The sequence below is a fragment of the Furipterus horrens genome, unplaced genomic scaffold (genome assembly GCF_987537825.1).
Source record: "Furipterus horrens unplaced genomic scaffold, mFurHor1.1.pri manual_scaffold_6, whole genome shotgun sequence".
Lineage (NCBI taxonomy): Eukaryota > Metazoa > Chordata > Mammalia > Chiroptera > Furipteridae > Furipterus > Furipterus horrens.
The window spans coordinates 89,712,316-89,726,606 of NW_028327176.1; the positions used below are offsets into that span (position 1 = coordinate 89,712,316).

The following is a 14,291-nucleotide window of genomic DNA, read 5'->3' on the forward strand; positions in this document are numbered from 1 at the left end:
GCTTGAGTAGCAATACTTGTACCAGACAAAATAGCCTTCAAAACTAAGGCCATAACAAGAGTCAAAGAAAGTCATTACATAATACTTAAGGGAGTAGTCCAACAAGAGTATATAAACATTGTAAACATATGAAGTATGTGCATCCAATATAGCAGTACCTAAATATATAAAGAAAATCTTGGAGAACTTTAAGAAAGAGACCGACAGCAATACAGTCATTATAGGGAATTTAACATCCCACTGTCAACAATTGATAGACCTTCCAAACAGAAAATCAACAAGGATATAATAGCATTAAATGACACTCTATATTAAATGGACTTAACTGATATTTAAAGAAGATTTCACTGCAAAGAAACAAAATATATATTCTTCTCAAATGCACATGGATCGTTTTCAAAGATAGACCACATGGTAGGACACAAAGCAAGCCTTAAAAAATTCAAAAGAATTGAATTATATCAAGCATCTTCTAGGATCACAATGGCTTTAAACTAAAAACCAACCTCAGGAAAAATACTAAAAATCATTCAAATACATGGAGGCTGAATAACATGTTTTTAAAATAATGATTGGATTAACAATGAGATCAAGGAATAAATCAAGAAATATCTAGAAACAAATGAAAATGAACACACAACAACCCAAAACCTATGGGACAAAGCGAAAGCAGTCCTGAGGGAAGTTCACAGCATTATAGCCCGACTAAAGAAGATAGAAAAAAATCTCAAATAAACAACCTAACCCTATATCTACAAGAACTAGAGGAACAATAACAAACAAAGTCCAGAGTGAGCAGAGGGAAAGAAATAATCAAGATCAGAGCAGAAATAATTGACATAGAAACTAAAAGAAAACCTTTCAGAGGAACAATGCCTCCAGCTGGTTCTATGAAAACATAAACAAAATTGACAACCTTTAACCAGACTCATCAAAAGAGAGAGGGGAGGGGGAGTGAAAAGGGAGAGAGGAGAGAAGGACCCAAATAAATAAAATGGTAAATGAAAAAGGAGAAATAACAACTGATAATACAGAAATACAAAGGATTGTAAGGAATTACTATGAACAACTATATGCCAAGAAATTGGACAACCTGGGAGAAATGGATTCATTTCTAGAAACATACAATCTCCAAACACTGAATCAGGAAGAAGCAGAAAACCTAAATAGACTGCTAACAACTAGTGAACTTGAAGTAGTAATCAAAAATTCCCAGAATGCAAAAGCCCTGGACCGTATGGCTCCACAGGCAAATTTTACCAACCATTTAAAGAAGAACTAACACCTGTCCTTCTCAAACTATTCCAGAAAAATTCAAGAAGAGGGAAGAATCCCAAACTCTTTTTACGATGCCAATATTATTCTAATTCAAAAACCAGGTAGACACAACAAAGAAAGAAAATTACAGGCCAATATTGCTGATGAACATAGATGCTAAAATCTTCAACAAAATATTAGCAAACCAGATCCATCAATCTATTAAAAGGTCATACACCATGATCAAGTGGGATTTATTTCAGGGATAGGATAGTACAATATTCACAAATCAATAAATGTAATACATCACATAAACAAAGTGAAAGACAAAAATCATGTGATCATATCAATAGATGCAGAAAAACATTTGATAAAATCCAGTACCCATTTATGATAAAAACAAAACAAAACTCAGCAAAGTGGAAATAGAGGGAGCATACCTCAACATAATAAAGGCCTTAAATGAAAAACCTACTGCCAACATCGTACTCAATGGGCAAAAACTAAAAGCATTTCCCTTAAAATCAGGAACACAAGGGTGTCTGCTTTCACCACTCTTATTCAACATAGTAGTGGAAGTCCTAGCCACAGTGATCAGACAAGAAGAAGAAATAAAAGGCATTCAAATTGGAAAGGAGGAAGTAAAACTGTCATTATTTGCATATGACATGATAGTGCATATAGAAAACCCTATAAACTCAACCAAAACACTTAGCTGACCTAATAAGTGAACTTGGCAAAGTAGTGGGATACAAAGTCAATATTCAGAAAGCAATGGCACTTTTGTACACCAACAATAAACTATCAGAAAACTAAAAAAAAAATCCCATTTACTATAGCAACAAAATTAATTAATTAATTAATTACCCAGGAATAAATTTAACCAAGGAGGTAAAGACCTGTACTTGGAAAACTAGAACACTGAAGAAAGAAATTGAGGAAGAGACAAATAAATGGAAGCATATACTGTATTCATGGATTGGAGAATTAACATCATTAAAATAATACTCCCCAAAGCAATTTCTATTAAAATACAAATGGCATATTTCACAGATCTAGAACAAATGTATATGGAACTTAAAAAGACCCTGCAATCTTGAGAAAGAACAAAGTTGGAGAGATCACAATATCTGATATCAAACTGTACTACAAGGCCACTGTAATCAAGACAGTCTGACACTGGTATAAGAACAGACACATAGATCAATGGAACAGAATAGAGAGCCCAGAAGTAAACCCATGTCTCTATATTTGACAAAGGGGGCATGAGCATACAACGAAGTAAAGATAGTCTCTTCAATAAATTGTGTTGGGAGAACTGGACTGGTACATGCAAAAAATGAAACTAGACCACCAACTTACACCAGACACCAGAATAAACTCAAAATGGATAAAACACTTAAATATAAGTCATGACACCATAAAAGCCATAGAGGTAAACATAGGCCATAAAATTTCAGATACCCCATGTAGCAATATTTTTGCCAATATATCTCCTAGGGCAAGGGAAATAAAATAAACAAGTAAACAAATGGGACTACACCAAATTAAAAAGCTTCTGCATGGCTAAAGAAACCATCAAAATGTAAAGGGAACCAACCTTACAGGAGAACATATTTGCCATTGATACATCGGACAAGGGTTTCCTCTCCAAAATATATAGAGAACTCATACGACTCAACACCAGGAAGAAAAGCAATCCAATTTAAAAATGGGCAAAGGACCTAAATACAAACTTCTCCAAGGGGGACATACAGAGGGCCCATGGGCATATGAAAAAATGGTCAACATCACTAGCCATCAAAGAGATGCAAATTAAAACCACAATGAGATATCATCTCACACCTGCCAAAATGGCTATCATTAATAAGTCAACAAACAACAAGCACTGATGAGGATGTAGATAAAAGGGAACCCTAGTGCACTGTTGGTAGGAATGCAGGCTGGTGCAGCCACTGTGGAAAACAGTATGGAGTTTCCTCAAAAAATTAAAAACGTAACTATCTTTTGACACAGCTATTTCACTGCTGTGAATATACCCTAAGGACCCAGAAACACCAATTCAAAAGAATCTATGCACCCTTTGTTCATAACAGCACTATTTACAATAGCCAAGATATGGAAACAGCCTAAGTACCCATCAGTAGATGAATGGATAAAAAAGCTGTGATACATTTACACAGTGGAATACTATGCAGCAGAAAAAAAGGATTTCCTATCTTTTGTGACAGCATGGTTGGAACTGGAGACTATTATGCTAAGTGAAATAAGCCAGGTGGTGAAAGACAAATACCATATGATCTCACTTATAAGAGGAACCTAATGAACAAAATACACTAATGAGCCACATAGAATCAGAGGCATAGAGTCATAGAATAGACTCACAGTGGTAAGAGGGGAGGAGGGAGGGTTGAAAGAAGGTGAAGGTATTAGTAAAAAAAACATATACAAAGGACCCATGGACATGGACAATGGTAAGGGGATTGACTATGGAAGGGGGCTAGACTGGGCGGAGGAGGGCAAAGGGGGAAAAACTGGGACAACTGTAATAGCATAAAAAATAAAACATTTTTTTAAAAAGGAGCTTACTGCTTAAGTTTTCTTCCAGGAGCTTTATGGTTTTAGGTTTTAAGTTTAAGTCTTTACTCCACTTTGAGTTCATTTTTGTGGTTCAGTTTCTTTTTTCTGCATGTGGCTGTCTATTGTTGTAAATTAATAGATCACATATGCATGGGTTTATTTCTGGGCTCTTTATTCTATTGCTTTCATCTATGTGTCTGTTTTTTCTATCCTGATACCATATTGTTTTTATTACTGTAGCTTTGCAATATAGTTTGAAATCAGGAGGTATAATGCCTCCATCTTTGTTCTTCTTTTCCAAGATTACTTTAGCTATTTGGGGTCTTTTGAGATTCCATAAAAATTTTAGTATTGTTTGTTCTATTTCTGCGAAATATGAGATTGGAATTTTGATAGGGATTACATTGAGTGCATAGATTGCTTTGGGTGTACAAACATTTTAACATTAATTCTTCCAATCCATAAGCATGGAATATCTTTTCATTTATTGGTCATCTTCAATTTTTTTCATCAATGTCTTATAGTTATCAGTCACAGGTCTTTCACCTTCTTGGTTAAATTTATTCTTAGGTGTTTTATTTTTTTATACAGTTGTAAATGGGATTGTTTTCTTAATTTATCTTTCTGATATTTTGTTATTAATTGTCTCTTTTTATGATCTTAACAGATGATATGCTAGTATGCCTTAATGGTGATATTCTAATTCTATAATTATTTCTCCTTTTATTGAATATAATTCTTCTATAAAGTGAAATGTCTTATTATCAACTATTTTGATACTCTAAAAGAGCAGTTCTTACAGAAAGACATGTTTTAATACTTGATTTGTTTCCTTTAACAATTTTTAAAATAATGAATTGGTTCCATAGCATTTTCCAAGGGTGAAAAGTTTATTCTTTTAGCATGTTTATGTATTAATGGATTTAAGCATATTTCATGTATTTGGTGAGAGCATCAAAGCAATATATGGATTCAATGTAATCTGTATCAAAACCCCAATGACCACTTTTGCAGAAATGGAAAAGTTGATTCTAAAATTCATATGGAATTGCGAAGAACCCTGAAATAGCCTGAACCAATCTTGAAAATGAATAATGAAGTTGGAGGACTCACACTTCTCCATTTCAAAACTTACTTCAAAGCTACAATAACTGAGAGTGGCATAGCATAAACATGTAAATCAATGGAATAGAATCAAGAGTTCAAAAATAAACCCAAACGTTAAATGGTGAATTGATTTTCAAGAAAAGTGCCATAATCATTCAATCAGGAAAGATTCTTCAATGGTGCTGGGGCAACTGGATATTCAAATGTAAAAGATAAAGTTGGATTCCTATCCTACAATACAGGGGTTGGGTGGGCGAAAGTAGGCTTACTGTTGTGAGTACATGAAACAATTTAATCTTGTATTATTTATTTGTATTATAACTGTAAACCTACTTTTGGCCTCCCTTTATATACAACAATAAACTTAAAATGGATCAAAGACCTAAATGTTAGACCAAAGACTATAAAACTCTTAGAAGAAAACATAAGAGTAAATTTTCATGACCTTGGATTAGGTAACTTTTTCTTCAGTATAACACCAAAAAGACAAATGACAAAAGAAAAAATAAGTTGGATTTCCTCAAAATTAAAAACGTTTGTGCTTTCAAAAATCTATCAAGAAAAGTAAAGGACAACCCACAAAAATGGGCAGAAATACTAGCAAATCACATAAATGATTTCATATATAAATAATTCCTATAATTAAACAACAAAAAGACAAATAACCCAATTAAAAATAGCTAAATGAGTTGAATAGACATTTCTCCAAAAAAGATATACAAGTGACCAATAAGCACATGAAAAGATGCTCAACATCATTAATTACTGTGGAAGTGCAAATCAAAGCCAGAGTGATATATCACTTCATATGTGCTAGGAGAGTGGTAATAATAGCAATAACAACAGAAAATAACAAGTGTTGATAAGGATGTGGAGATATTGGAACTCTGTGCTGGTGGGAATGTAAAATGGTGCAACTGCTATGGAAAATAGTTTGGCAGTTCCTAAAGAAGGTAAACATAGAATTACCATATGACCCAGCAAATAAATCTACTCCTAGATAGTTTCAAAAGAAATGCAAACAGGAATTAAAGAAAAACTTGCACTTGAATGTTCATAGTAGCACTATTCATAATAACCAATAGTGGAAAATAACTGAAATGTCAATCAGCTGATGAACAGATTAACAAATGTGGTATATCAATATAAATGGAATATTATTCAGCCATAAATAGGAATGATCCATGGTACAACATGGATAGATCTTGAAAAAAATTATGCTAAGTGAAAGAAAACATAGTCAAAAGAGCACGTAATTTATGATTCCATTGATATACAATATCCAGAATAGGCAAAACCATAGAGACAGAAGTAGATTAGTGGTACCCAAGGGCTGTAGAGAGTGGCATTTTGGAGTGCTAACAGGTACAGGATTACTTTTGAGGGTGATTAAATGTTTTAACATTAGATAGTGGTGGTATTTGCATAACTTTGAGAATATACTAACACCCACTAAAGTGTATACTTTAAAATGGTGAATTTTGTGGTATGTGAATTGTATATCGATAAATCTGTTACTAAAACAAGAGAGTATTATAAATAACTTTTTATGTTGTTATAAATATATTTGACAACTTAGATTAAATGAAAATATACTTTGAATCACTAAAACTAATAAAGTTGTCTCAAGAATAAATAGATAACCTGAATCATAAACAATGATTATATAATTTAATAAAAGTTTTATTTAGTAAATAGCCTATTTAAACATTGAATTTGTAGTTAAGAACCTTCCCACAATGAAAATTCAAGGTCTAAATATCTTCACTAATGAACTCTATCAAATATTTGAGAAAGATGTAATGCCAATTCTATGGAAACTTCTCTAGAAATTCAAGATGAGAATACATTGCAAATCCTTTTATGATGGTAACATTACTCTGATACCAAAACCAGACACAGATATTACAAGAAAATCTTAAGTTAATATCCTTCATGAACATAGCCATAAACATTTTAAATATCTCGTTAGCAAATCAATATTTAAAATTATAATGTATCATGACCAAGTGAGATTTATCCCAGGATGCAATGTTGGTTAACATTCAAAATTCAATCATAAAATTAACAGACTAAATAAAGGAAGAGAAATCTTTTTGATTTGGAGGGCAGTTTTTTCATAGACCCACAGTAGAATAATTCTTTAAAATGAACTTGAACCCTGGCTGGTGTGGCTCAGTGAATTGAGTGTTGGCCTGTGAACCGAAAGGTTGCCAGATCAAGTCCCAGGGAGGACACATGCCTGGGTTGTGGTCCCTGGTTGGGCCATGTGCAAGAAGCAACCAACCGATGTTTTTCTCATGCATCATCAATGTTTCTCTCCCTCTCTTTCTCCCTTCCTTCCCCTCTCTCTTAAAATAAATAAGTAATCTTTAAACTAAATTTGGAAGCACAGGTATGCAATGATTTTCATATCTCCAGATTTTTTTTAAAGTTGTATGAAAAAAAAGTCCTTAGTATTTTAGATAAAGTTTGCTATTTAAAATGTTTATTCTTCTGATTAGTCATATCATTTAGTCAAGACACAGATAATATAAAAAAAGACAGACATAGATATATGACTCAATGATTGATTTATTTCTGAAATTTTGTGTAAAATCCAAATTCAGTAAAATAATTAATGTATTAAATACACTTGGGAAAATTTTTAAATTTTGAGATATATTTTAATGCCTTACCTAATTAAAATTTCTTATTAGTTTATGCACTTGAATTTCATTTTCCTTAAAGTAGCATCACTGTCAGTACCTGAAAGTGCTACCTCTTCCTATCTTCCCATTTCTCACCATTTTTATGTGGAAAAAATCTAAATTCTTATTTTTGAATATCTTTTTCTTCATTATTCAACTATGTAAATTTTAATTTCCTATTTATAACATACTTAAAACTTTAAAGCACCTTGGTGCTTTCCAGGTAATGAGCAATATAGGAATATAGCTAAATGTTCAAACATAGATATTTAACTTTTTATTAAATTTTCCCCTTTTGTCCTTAAAAAAATTTTTTTGTATCCTCACCTGAGGACAACTCTTTCATTGCTTTTAGAGAGAGAAGAAGGGAGAGAGAACCATTGAAGTGAAAGAGAAGCATCAATTGGTTGCCTCTCAAACATGACCGAACTGGACCAGAACCAAACACACAACCTAGATATGTGCCCTGATTGGGAATTTAACCCACAACATTTCAGTTAAGGGACAATGCTCAAACCAACTGAGCCACACTGGTCTGGGCCCTTTTTTGTAATTTTAAGAATTTAGGTAAGAATATGGCTGTCCCAAAGAGGTACACAGTAAAGGGAATTTATTGCCTAAATATATGTTAGTAAACCTTAAATATATTTAGTATGATAACAACACCAACTACTGTTTTTCTTTTCTGCTGTTCTCTATAACATACAATTCTTAGTTAACAGCTTAGATTGAAAGGGGACATGGATATTGAAGGACCTAAGTTTAATTGGTTTTTTTTTCCTAGTCCCTAACAACTTTGGATAAATAAATAATAAAAAAGGAAGTCAATGCAATACCTAAAATTAGATTTTTGGAATGCTCACTTGTCTACCTATACCCTTGAATTTTATAAGATATGAACAAAAGTTGACTTTGTGGTTTTTCAGTCATTAATAACAGAAGCATATTGAGTATAATAGAGGGGTTATGATCAGCTTTTAGAATTAAAAAGAAATGGGATCCAACAGTAGTTCAGCCACTGACCAGCTGCGTGAGCTTGGATGAGTAATTTAAACTTGATAAGTCTTAGTTTCCTCAGCCATAAAAAGAAGATAATATCTACCTAATAATTAATGTGGGGAGCAAATGAAATAAAATAATTACATAAAGTATCAATCCCATTGTTCATGTTATTTCTTTCTGAGGGTAGAGACCAAACCTTATTTACTGTCACATTCCCTGGTAAGTCTGCTCACTTTTTTCCCCCCAATTTAACAGAATTTCAAATGGATTTAACCATCATCAGATTTTACTGACAACTGGTAGGATATGAGACTACAGCGATCTCTCACTTATTGCAGGTATTACGTTCTAGACCCCCTGTGATAGGTGAAAATCCGCAAAGTAGGAACCTTACATTTATTTTAGTATTTACTGTACAGTATCGCAAAATCCTGCGATATAGCGAAAAATCCGCAGTAAATAATTAAATATAATATTTTTTAAAATCCCGTGATACAGTGAGGCCGCAATAAAGGTGAACTGCAATATAGAGAGGGACATAGTCCCTTATCGCAGCCTCACTGTATCACGGGATTTTAAAAAATATTATATTTAATTATTTATCACGGATTTTTCATTATATCGCAGGATTTTGCAGTACTGTATATGTATGTTGTTAAAGTTACGTAGGTTTAAGAGTGTAGAATAAATTTAAGGTTCCTATTTTGCAGGGGGGCCTGGAACGTAATTCCCACGATAAGTGAGGGAATACTGTACTGTAATTTAATCTGGTTGTGTCAAAGTAGCCTGTTTCATTATCCTGGGGGCTAGTCAGTAACTCTGACTCTTTGTAGTGTTCCCTCTTGAAGAACATGGGGAAATGAACAATGTTATTCAAAAGCCTGCCTCAGTCAACAAACTGCAGTATATTGCTTTTCTTAACAAAAGTGATTCATCTGATCAAGGTTAAAGAAATTATAATTTCCTAACGGAAGAAAGAGTGATGTCCCATAGTCACTGGTAGGAATTATAATGTAAATTAATTGTGAGTCCATAAGAACTGTGTTTGCCAGATGATTTGATGACAGCTTTCTACTCAGAGTAATAGCATAACGTTACTCAAGAACACCGATTCAGTCTCAGTGGCTGAAGACAGAAGGAATGCTGATCTCATGAGCACTGAACCCCAGGAGAGAAGCTAGGAAAACAGAGGTGCCTCTTGTTCCATCCTTGACAGTCAATCAAATAGGTATGGAGGTTGAGAAGGCCCATAATGTATTAGGGAAAAAATGCGTGGGTCTCTCTGGTACCTCATATACTCAACGATTTACTTGGGTAAGGGGATTGATTCCACTATGGAAAGAGAGCCAGAGACTGACCGGAGAAGAAACAAGAGGTTGTACTAACCCTGCTCCTTTCACGGAGCTCTATGTTCTAAAATGAATGTGAACTTAGTGACCTGAATGGGGCTGTGGCTTACAGATTGCTAGTGGAGAATATAAATCAAGCTATGTGGTCAGAGGCTAAGAGGAGGTCACAGAAAGGGAAAACTGGTCTTGAAAAGTGAAATTACTAACCTATAAGGAATCATATCAATGAACATCTTGCTGGTTTCTGTGGCCATGTTTATCCTGTTTGCAAATGCACTGAAGCCAAGAACCTGTAGGGGGTTAACAGAAAAAAAGACATACAATCATGTAACTATTATTTTATGTATTGCTTCCAGGAGTGGAGGTGCCCTTAGCCTATGGCAAGACCGAGAATGAAATAAGTGTCAGTCCCTGTGCATGAAGGCTGGAGAGAGAGGCAGGGCCAGTTCAGGCATCAAGGAAGGCAGAAGTCCCCCCTGACTCTTTTAGTTCTCCAGGCTATTTTGAGCACTGTAGCCTGAACAAAAAGCAACTTCAGCCTTGGTCTCTGACGTATAATGTGGACAAATGAATGCCCTGGACCTCTTTTTCCTCACCAACTTTAAACATCTAGAGCAAATATAAGCATGTTTTCAGGTAAGAGCTGTATCAAGGCCTTGCTTTTAAAAGTTTTTAGATCTATGTATGCTGTGCTCATATAAATAACTCTTTTGGGGGGACTGTTGAGGTATATTGAGAATTATATTACTGACCAACCCTTAATAATATGGAATGGCATTTTATAGCACAAGGAGAAAGGTCTTTAGCAAAGCAATTACTTGTGTTTTTTCCCTCCCCATTCATTAATTTCTTAAATGGCAAGTCTCCCTTTTGTTTCAACTAGAAGGAAAATAGGTAACCTAGCTGCTGTTACACCTCTTAAAGACCTCATACCAAAGCAAATTAAACCATGGAGAATATAACTCAACACCTAGGGTTAAAAAAAACTCTTTAAAAATTTACTGATTTCAGAGGGACAAAAAAGTGTGGCAAGTGGCCAAGGAACTCTTTTATTTCCAGTGTAAAGATAATACTTGCTCATAAAGAAAAATAGAAAAAATATGAACAATTAACAAGCAGAAAGAAATCACCCAAAGGCAACCACTTTTTTGATATTTGCTATACAGTTTAACTGCAGACACACAAATAAATGATGAACATAAAATATGTATCACTTCTTATAGCTATGGGACTCATGAATTATTTGTCAGTAGCTTCTACCTGGATCTCAGATACAGCCTTGAACATTTTCCTTATATTTTAGACTACCACCTTAAGGACAGGCCAGATCGGTGGGTGTGGGACAGTTCCTGCAGCACATCTACAGCAGTTTCTCGCTGGGCCCTGAGAAAAGCTTGTTACACCTCAGGCCACGGAAGCTATTATCTTCCCTCTCCCATTTCTCTCACCAGCAGGGGAAATATAGAGGTCTTTTTCCAGTTTTAACCTATATCTCTAATCCCCACTATGTGGCAGAAAGTGTTCCCAATCACTTGACATGTGTAAGTAGCACATTGTACACTTCAATAACCTCTGAATATAAATTAAGTCACAAAAAAGTTTAATACCTAAACTGCAATAATTCTAAGTCTTCTGCTACTTGTATTACGGGGCCTCTGGTTCCTCCCTCACTTCACTTCATGGTGCCTCCTAATTATTTCCAGCATTCCCCAAAGGGAAGTCTTAACTGTGGCTCACAAACCAATCTGTCAGCCACAGTAAACCCACAGCATCCTCTATGCTGTAATTCCCTCCTTTCCTAATAACCCTGGTTAATGTTCAATGCCTTTGAGGTTGCTTGAAGGAATAGCACTCATTCCTGTTGCTGATGACTCGTAAGAGAGGGTTGATTTGTGTCACTATGGATAGGTCTTAATGGCATTATGATAAGTGAAATAAGCTAGACAGAGAGAAACAAATACTGCCTGGCGTCACTTATACGTGGAACCTAAAAACAAAACCAGTCACACCCATAGAAATAGAGAGTAGGGACGTGGTTGCCAGGGACTGTGTGATGGAGGAAATAGGAAAAAGTTGATTAAAAGGTACAGACTTTCAACTACAAAATGAATAAGGTGTGAGGAACTAATGTATAACATGATGACTATAGTTAATAATTCTGTATTGTACAACTGAAATTTGATGAGAGAGTAGAGCTTAAAATGCACCCCCCCAAAAAAAAAGATAAATATATGAAGTGATGGATGTGTTAATTAACCAGACGGGGGAATCCTTTCACAATGTACCAATATGTCAAATCAACATGATGCACACTTAATATTTTACAATTTTATGTCAGTTATACCTTGATAAAGCTGACATGTGAGAGCTGATGTCTGTGTCACAGATGCCATCTGCTGGTGGCGCCAAAGCCTCGGTTTCCTAAGGTGCCAGAAGCGGGCTGGGTTCCAGGGAAAGGAGAGGCTGCCTCTGATGCCACTTCCCGAACTGCACATGCACATTGTCTCCTGGGCACCAGGGCACCCGGGCACCACGATTTGTGTACAGTGTTTTTGGAAAGTCTTTTGTAAAAGCAGCCCTTCAGCTTTTGTCCTTTATGAATTAATAGCTTTTCAACTGCTCCACAGAAGAAAGAATATGCACCTCTCTAAGAAGTAAACAGTGATGAGACTGAGTTTGGTCTCAATTTCCAAAGCAGTTTCCATGCTCTTCCAACCATGAACTGTATGGATCTGGATTAGTTAGTATAGGATAGGTATGCTGTGGCAACATAAAGCCAAGAGGTCTCATATAAAAGTTGTTATTTGTCTGCACCAAGTCCATGGTGGGTCAGTGTCTCTCCAGGGCAGCGTCTTTGCAAAGGATGCCTCAGGGATCCAAGCTAATTCCATCTGCAGTCTCTCATCTCAACATACAGCCCCCGTGATTACCATAGCGGGGGAAGGAAGTACATGGGGACTCACACCTAGCCTCCTATGCTTTGGCTCCAGTCACATGGTCTTGCCTAACTACAAGGGTGGCTGGGAAATATTGGGGAGTACAAGGATATTTGGTGAACTTTAAGTATCCTTGCAGCAGAACACTTCTTAAGGGGAAAATAATCCTCAAAGATGCCCAAGGATTCAGCAATCCTAATATGAGAAATACTGACTTAAAAACTTAAGCTTTATTTATGAAAATGTCTTTATCGTTCTAAGAATGTTCATTAAAACTGCAAAAGATAAATTTTTCAGTGGATTTTTTACAAAAAAACAAGAAATGTAATTACTAGACAGTGGTGAGCCCCAGCTCTGCCACTTAATAGTGACGTGGATTAGGTCATGCCTTTCACATCTCATTCTCCCTCGGTTTCTTTACTGTGGCGCGGTGAGAATGGAAGGAGGCTTAAGGACAGTACGTGCGGCTAGGCTGAGACAGGAACAAAACGTCTGCGTAGGAGAAGATGGAAGTTCACCAACGCTGAGCATAGGCCTGTCATGTATTTGTTTGGAAGACAAAAAGATGAATAACTGAAAATCTAGAAGTATCCATTATAGTTGACTTTGGGTGGTGCAGCTACAGGAATTTCTTCTCTTTCTTTTTTTTCTTCTTTATGTTTTGCAAAATTGTTGGGATGAGCCTGTATTGCTTCATAAGAAGGAGAAGTCTTTTTTTTTTTTTTAATAGTATGAAAAAGAGGCAAGAGATGAAAGTTCTTCGAAAATAAGTATGTTTTACAAATATAAGCTAACACTTAAAACTAAATGTATTCAGCTTTGTCATAATTCAACATATATATTTTTAAATTATTTTTACAGTCTTCCCCTTCTTAGGTTGCTTTTTATTTAATTTTTTAAGAAGATAGGTATTTTAAATGATCTGAATCATGAATTTGGAACATCAAAACACCTACCAGAAAAGCTTCCATGGGAAACTCAATGGGGTACTGATTGAAGGTAATTCGGATGAATTTGTTGATTCTCAGAGCGACAACAGCAGTGAGAAATAGTAGGATGCTGGTGGAATTAGCTTTTGGGAGCAACATACAGTAGTTAACTATGTTCTGAAAGAAAACAAAATTACAGAGTCTTAGAAAGGAATATATAATTGCCTAAATCTAGGGGTCCCTAGGCAGTGTTGCTGGGCAAAAAGTCTTGACCAAGTGTGTAGATATGTATTTTTTTAAGTTGGAAAAGTGATATTAAAAGGCAGTCATGTCCAAGGAGGAAATAACACACTTTATATATTTCAGTGTAACAGAAGGACCCAGGAGTTCTGTTTGTTAGCCTAATCTGTATTAATTTTCCCAGACCATATATGTACTTCA

At 35.2% G+C, this 14,291-nt stretch overlaps 1 protein-coding gene across 1 annotated transcript in view; it reads right to left on the reverse strand.

Moving 5' to 3' along the window:
• SLC26A8 (solute carrier family 26 member 8) overlaps positions 1-14,291 on the reverse strand; it is an 86,758-nt gene that overhangs the window by 36,771 nt on the left and 35,696 nt on the right. The window contains exons 6-7 of the mRNA XM_090280421.1: positions 13,878-14,027; positions 10,193-10,275 (exon numbers count right to left, since the gene is read on the reverse strand). Of these exons, the coding sequence (XP_090136547.1) occupies positions 10,193-10,275; positions 13,878-14,027 (233 nt within the window). The remainder of the gene's footprint in view (positions 1-10,192; positions 10,276-13,877; positions 14,028-14,291) is intronic.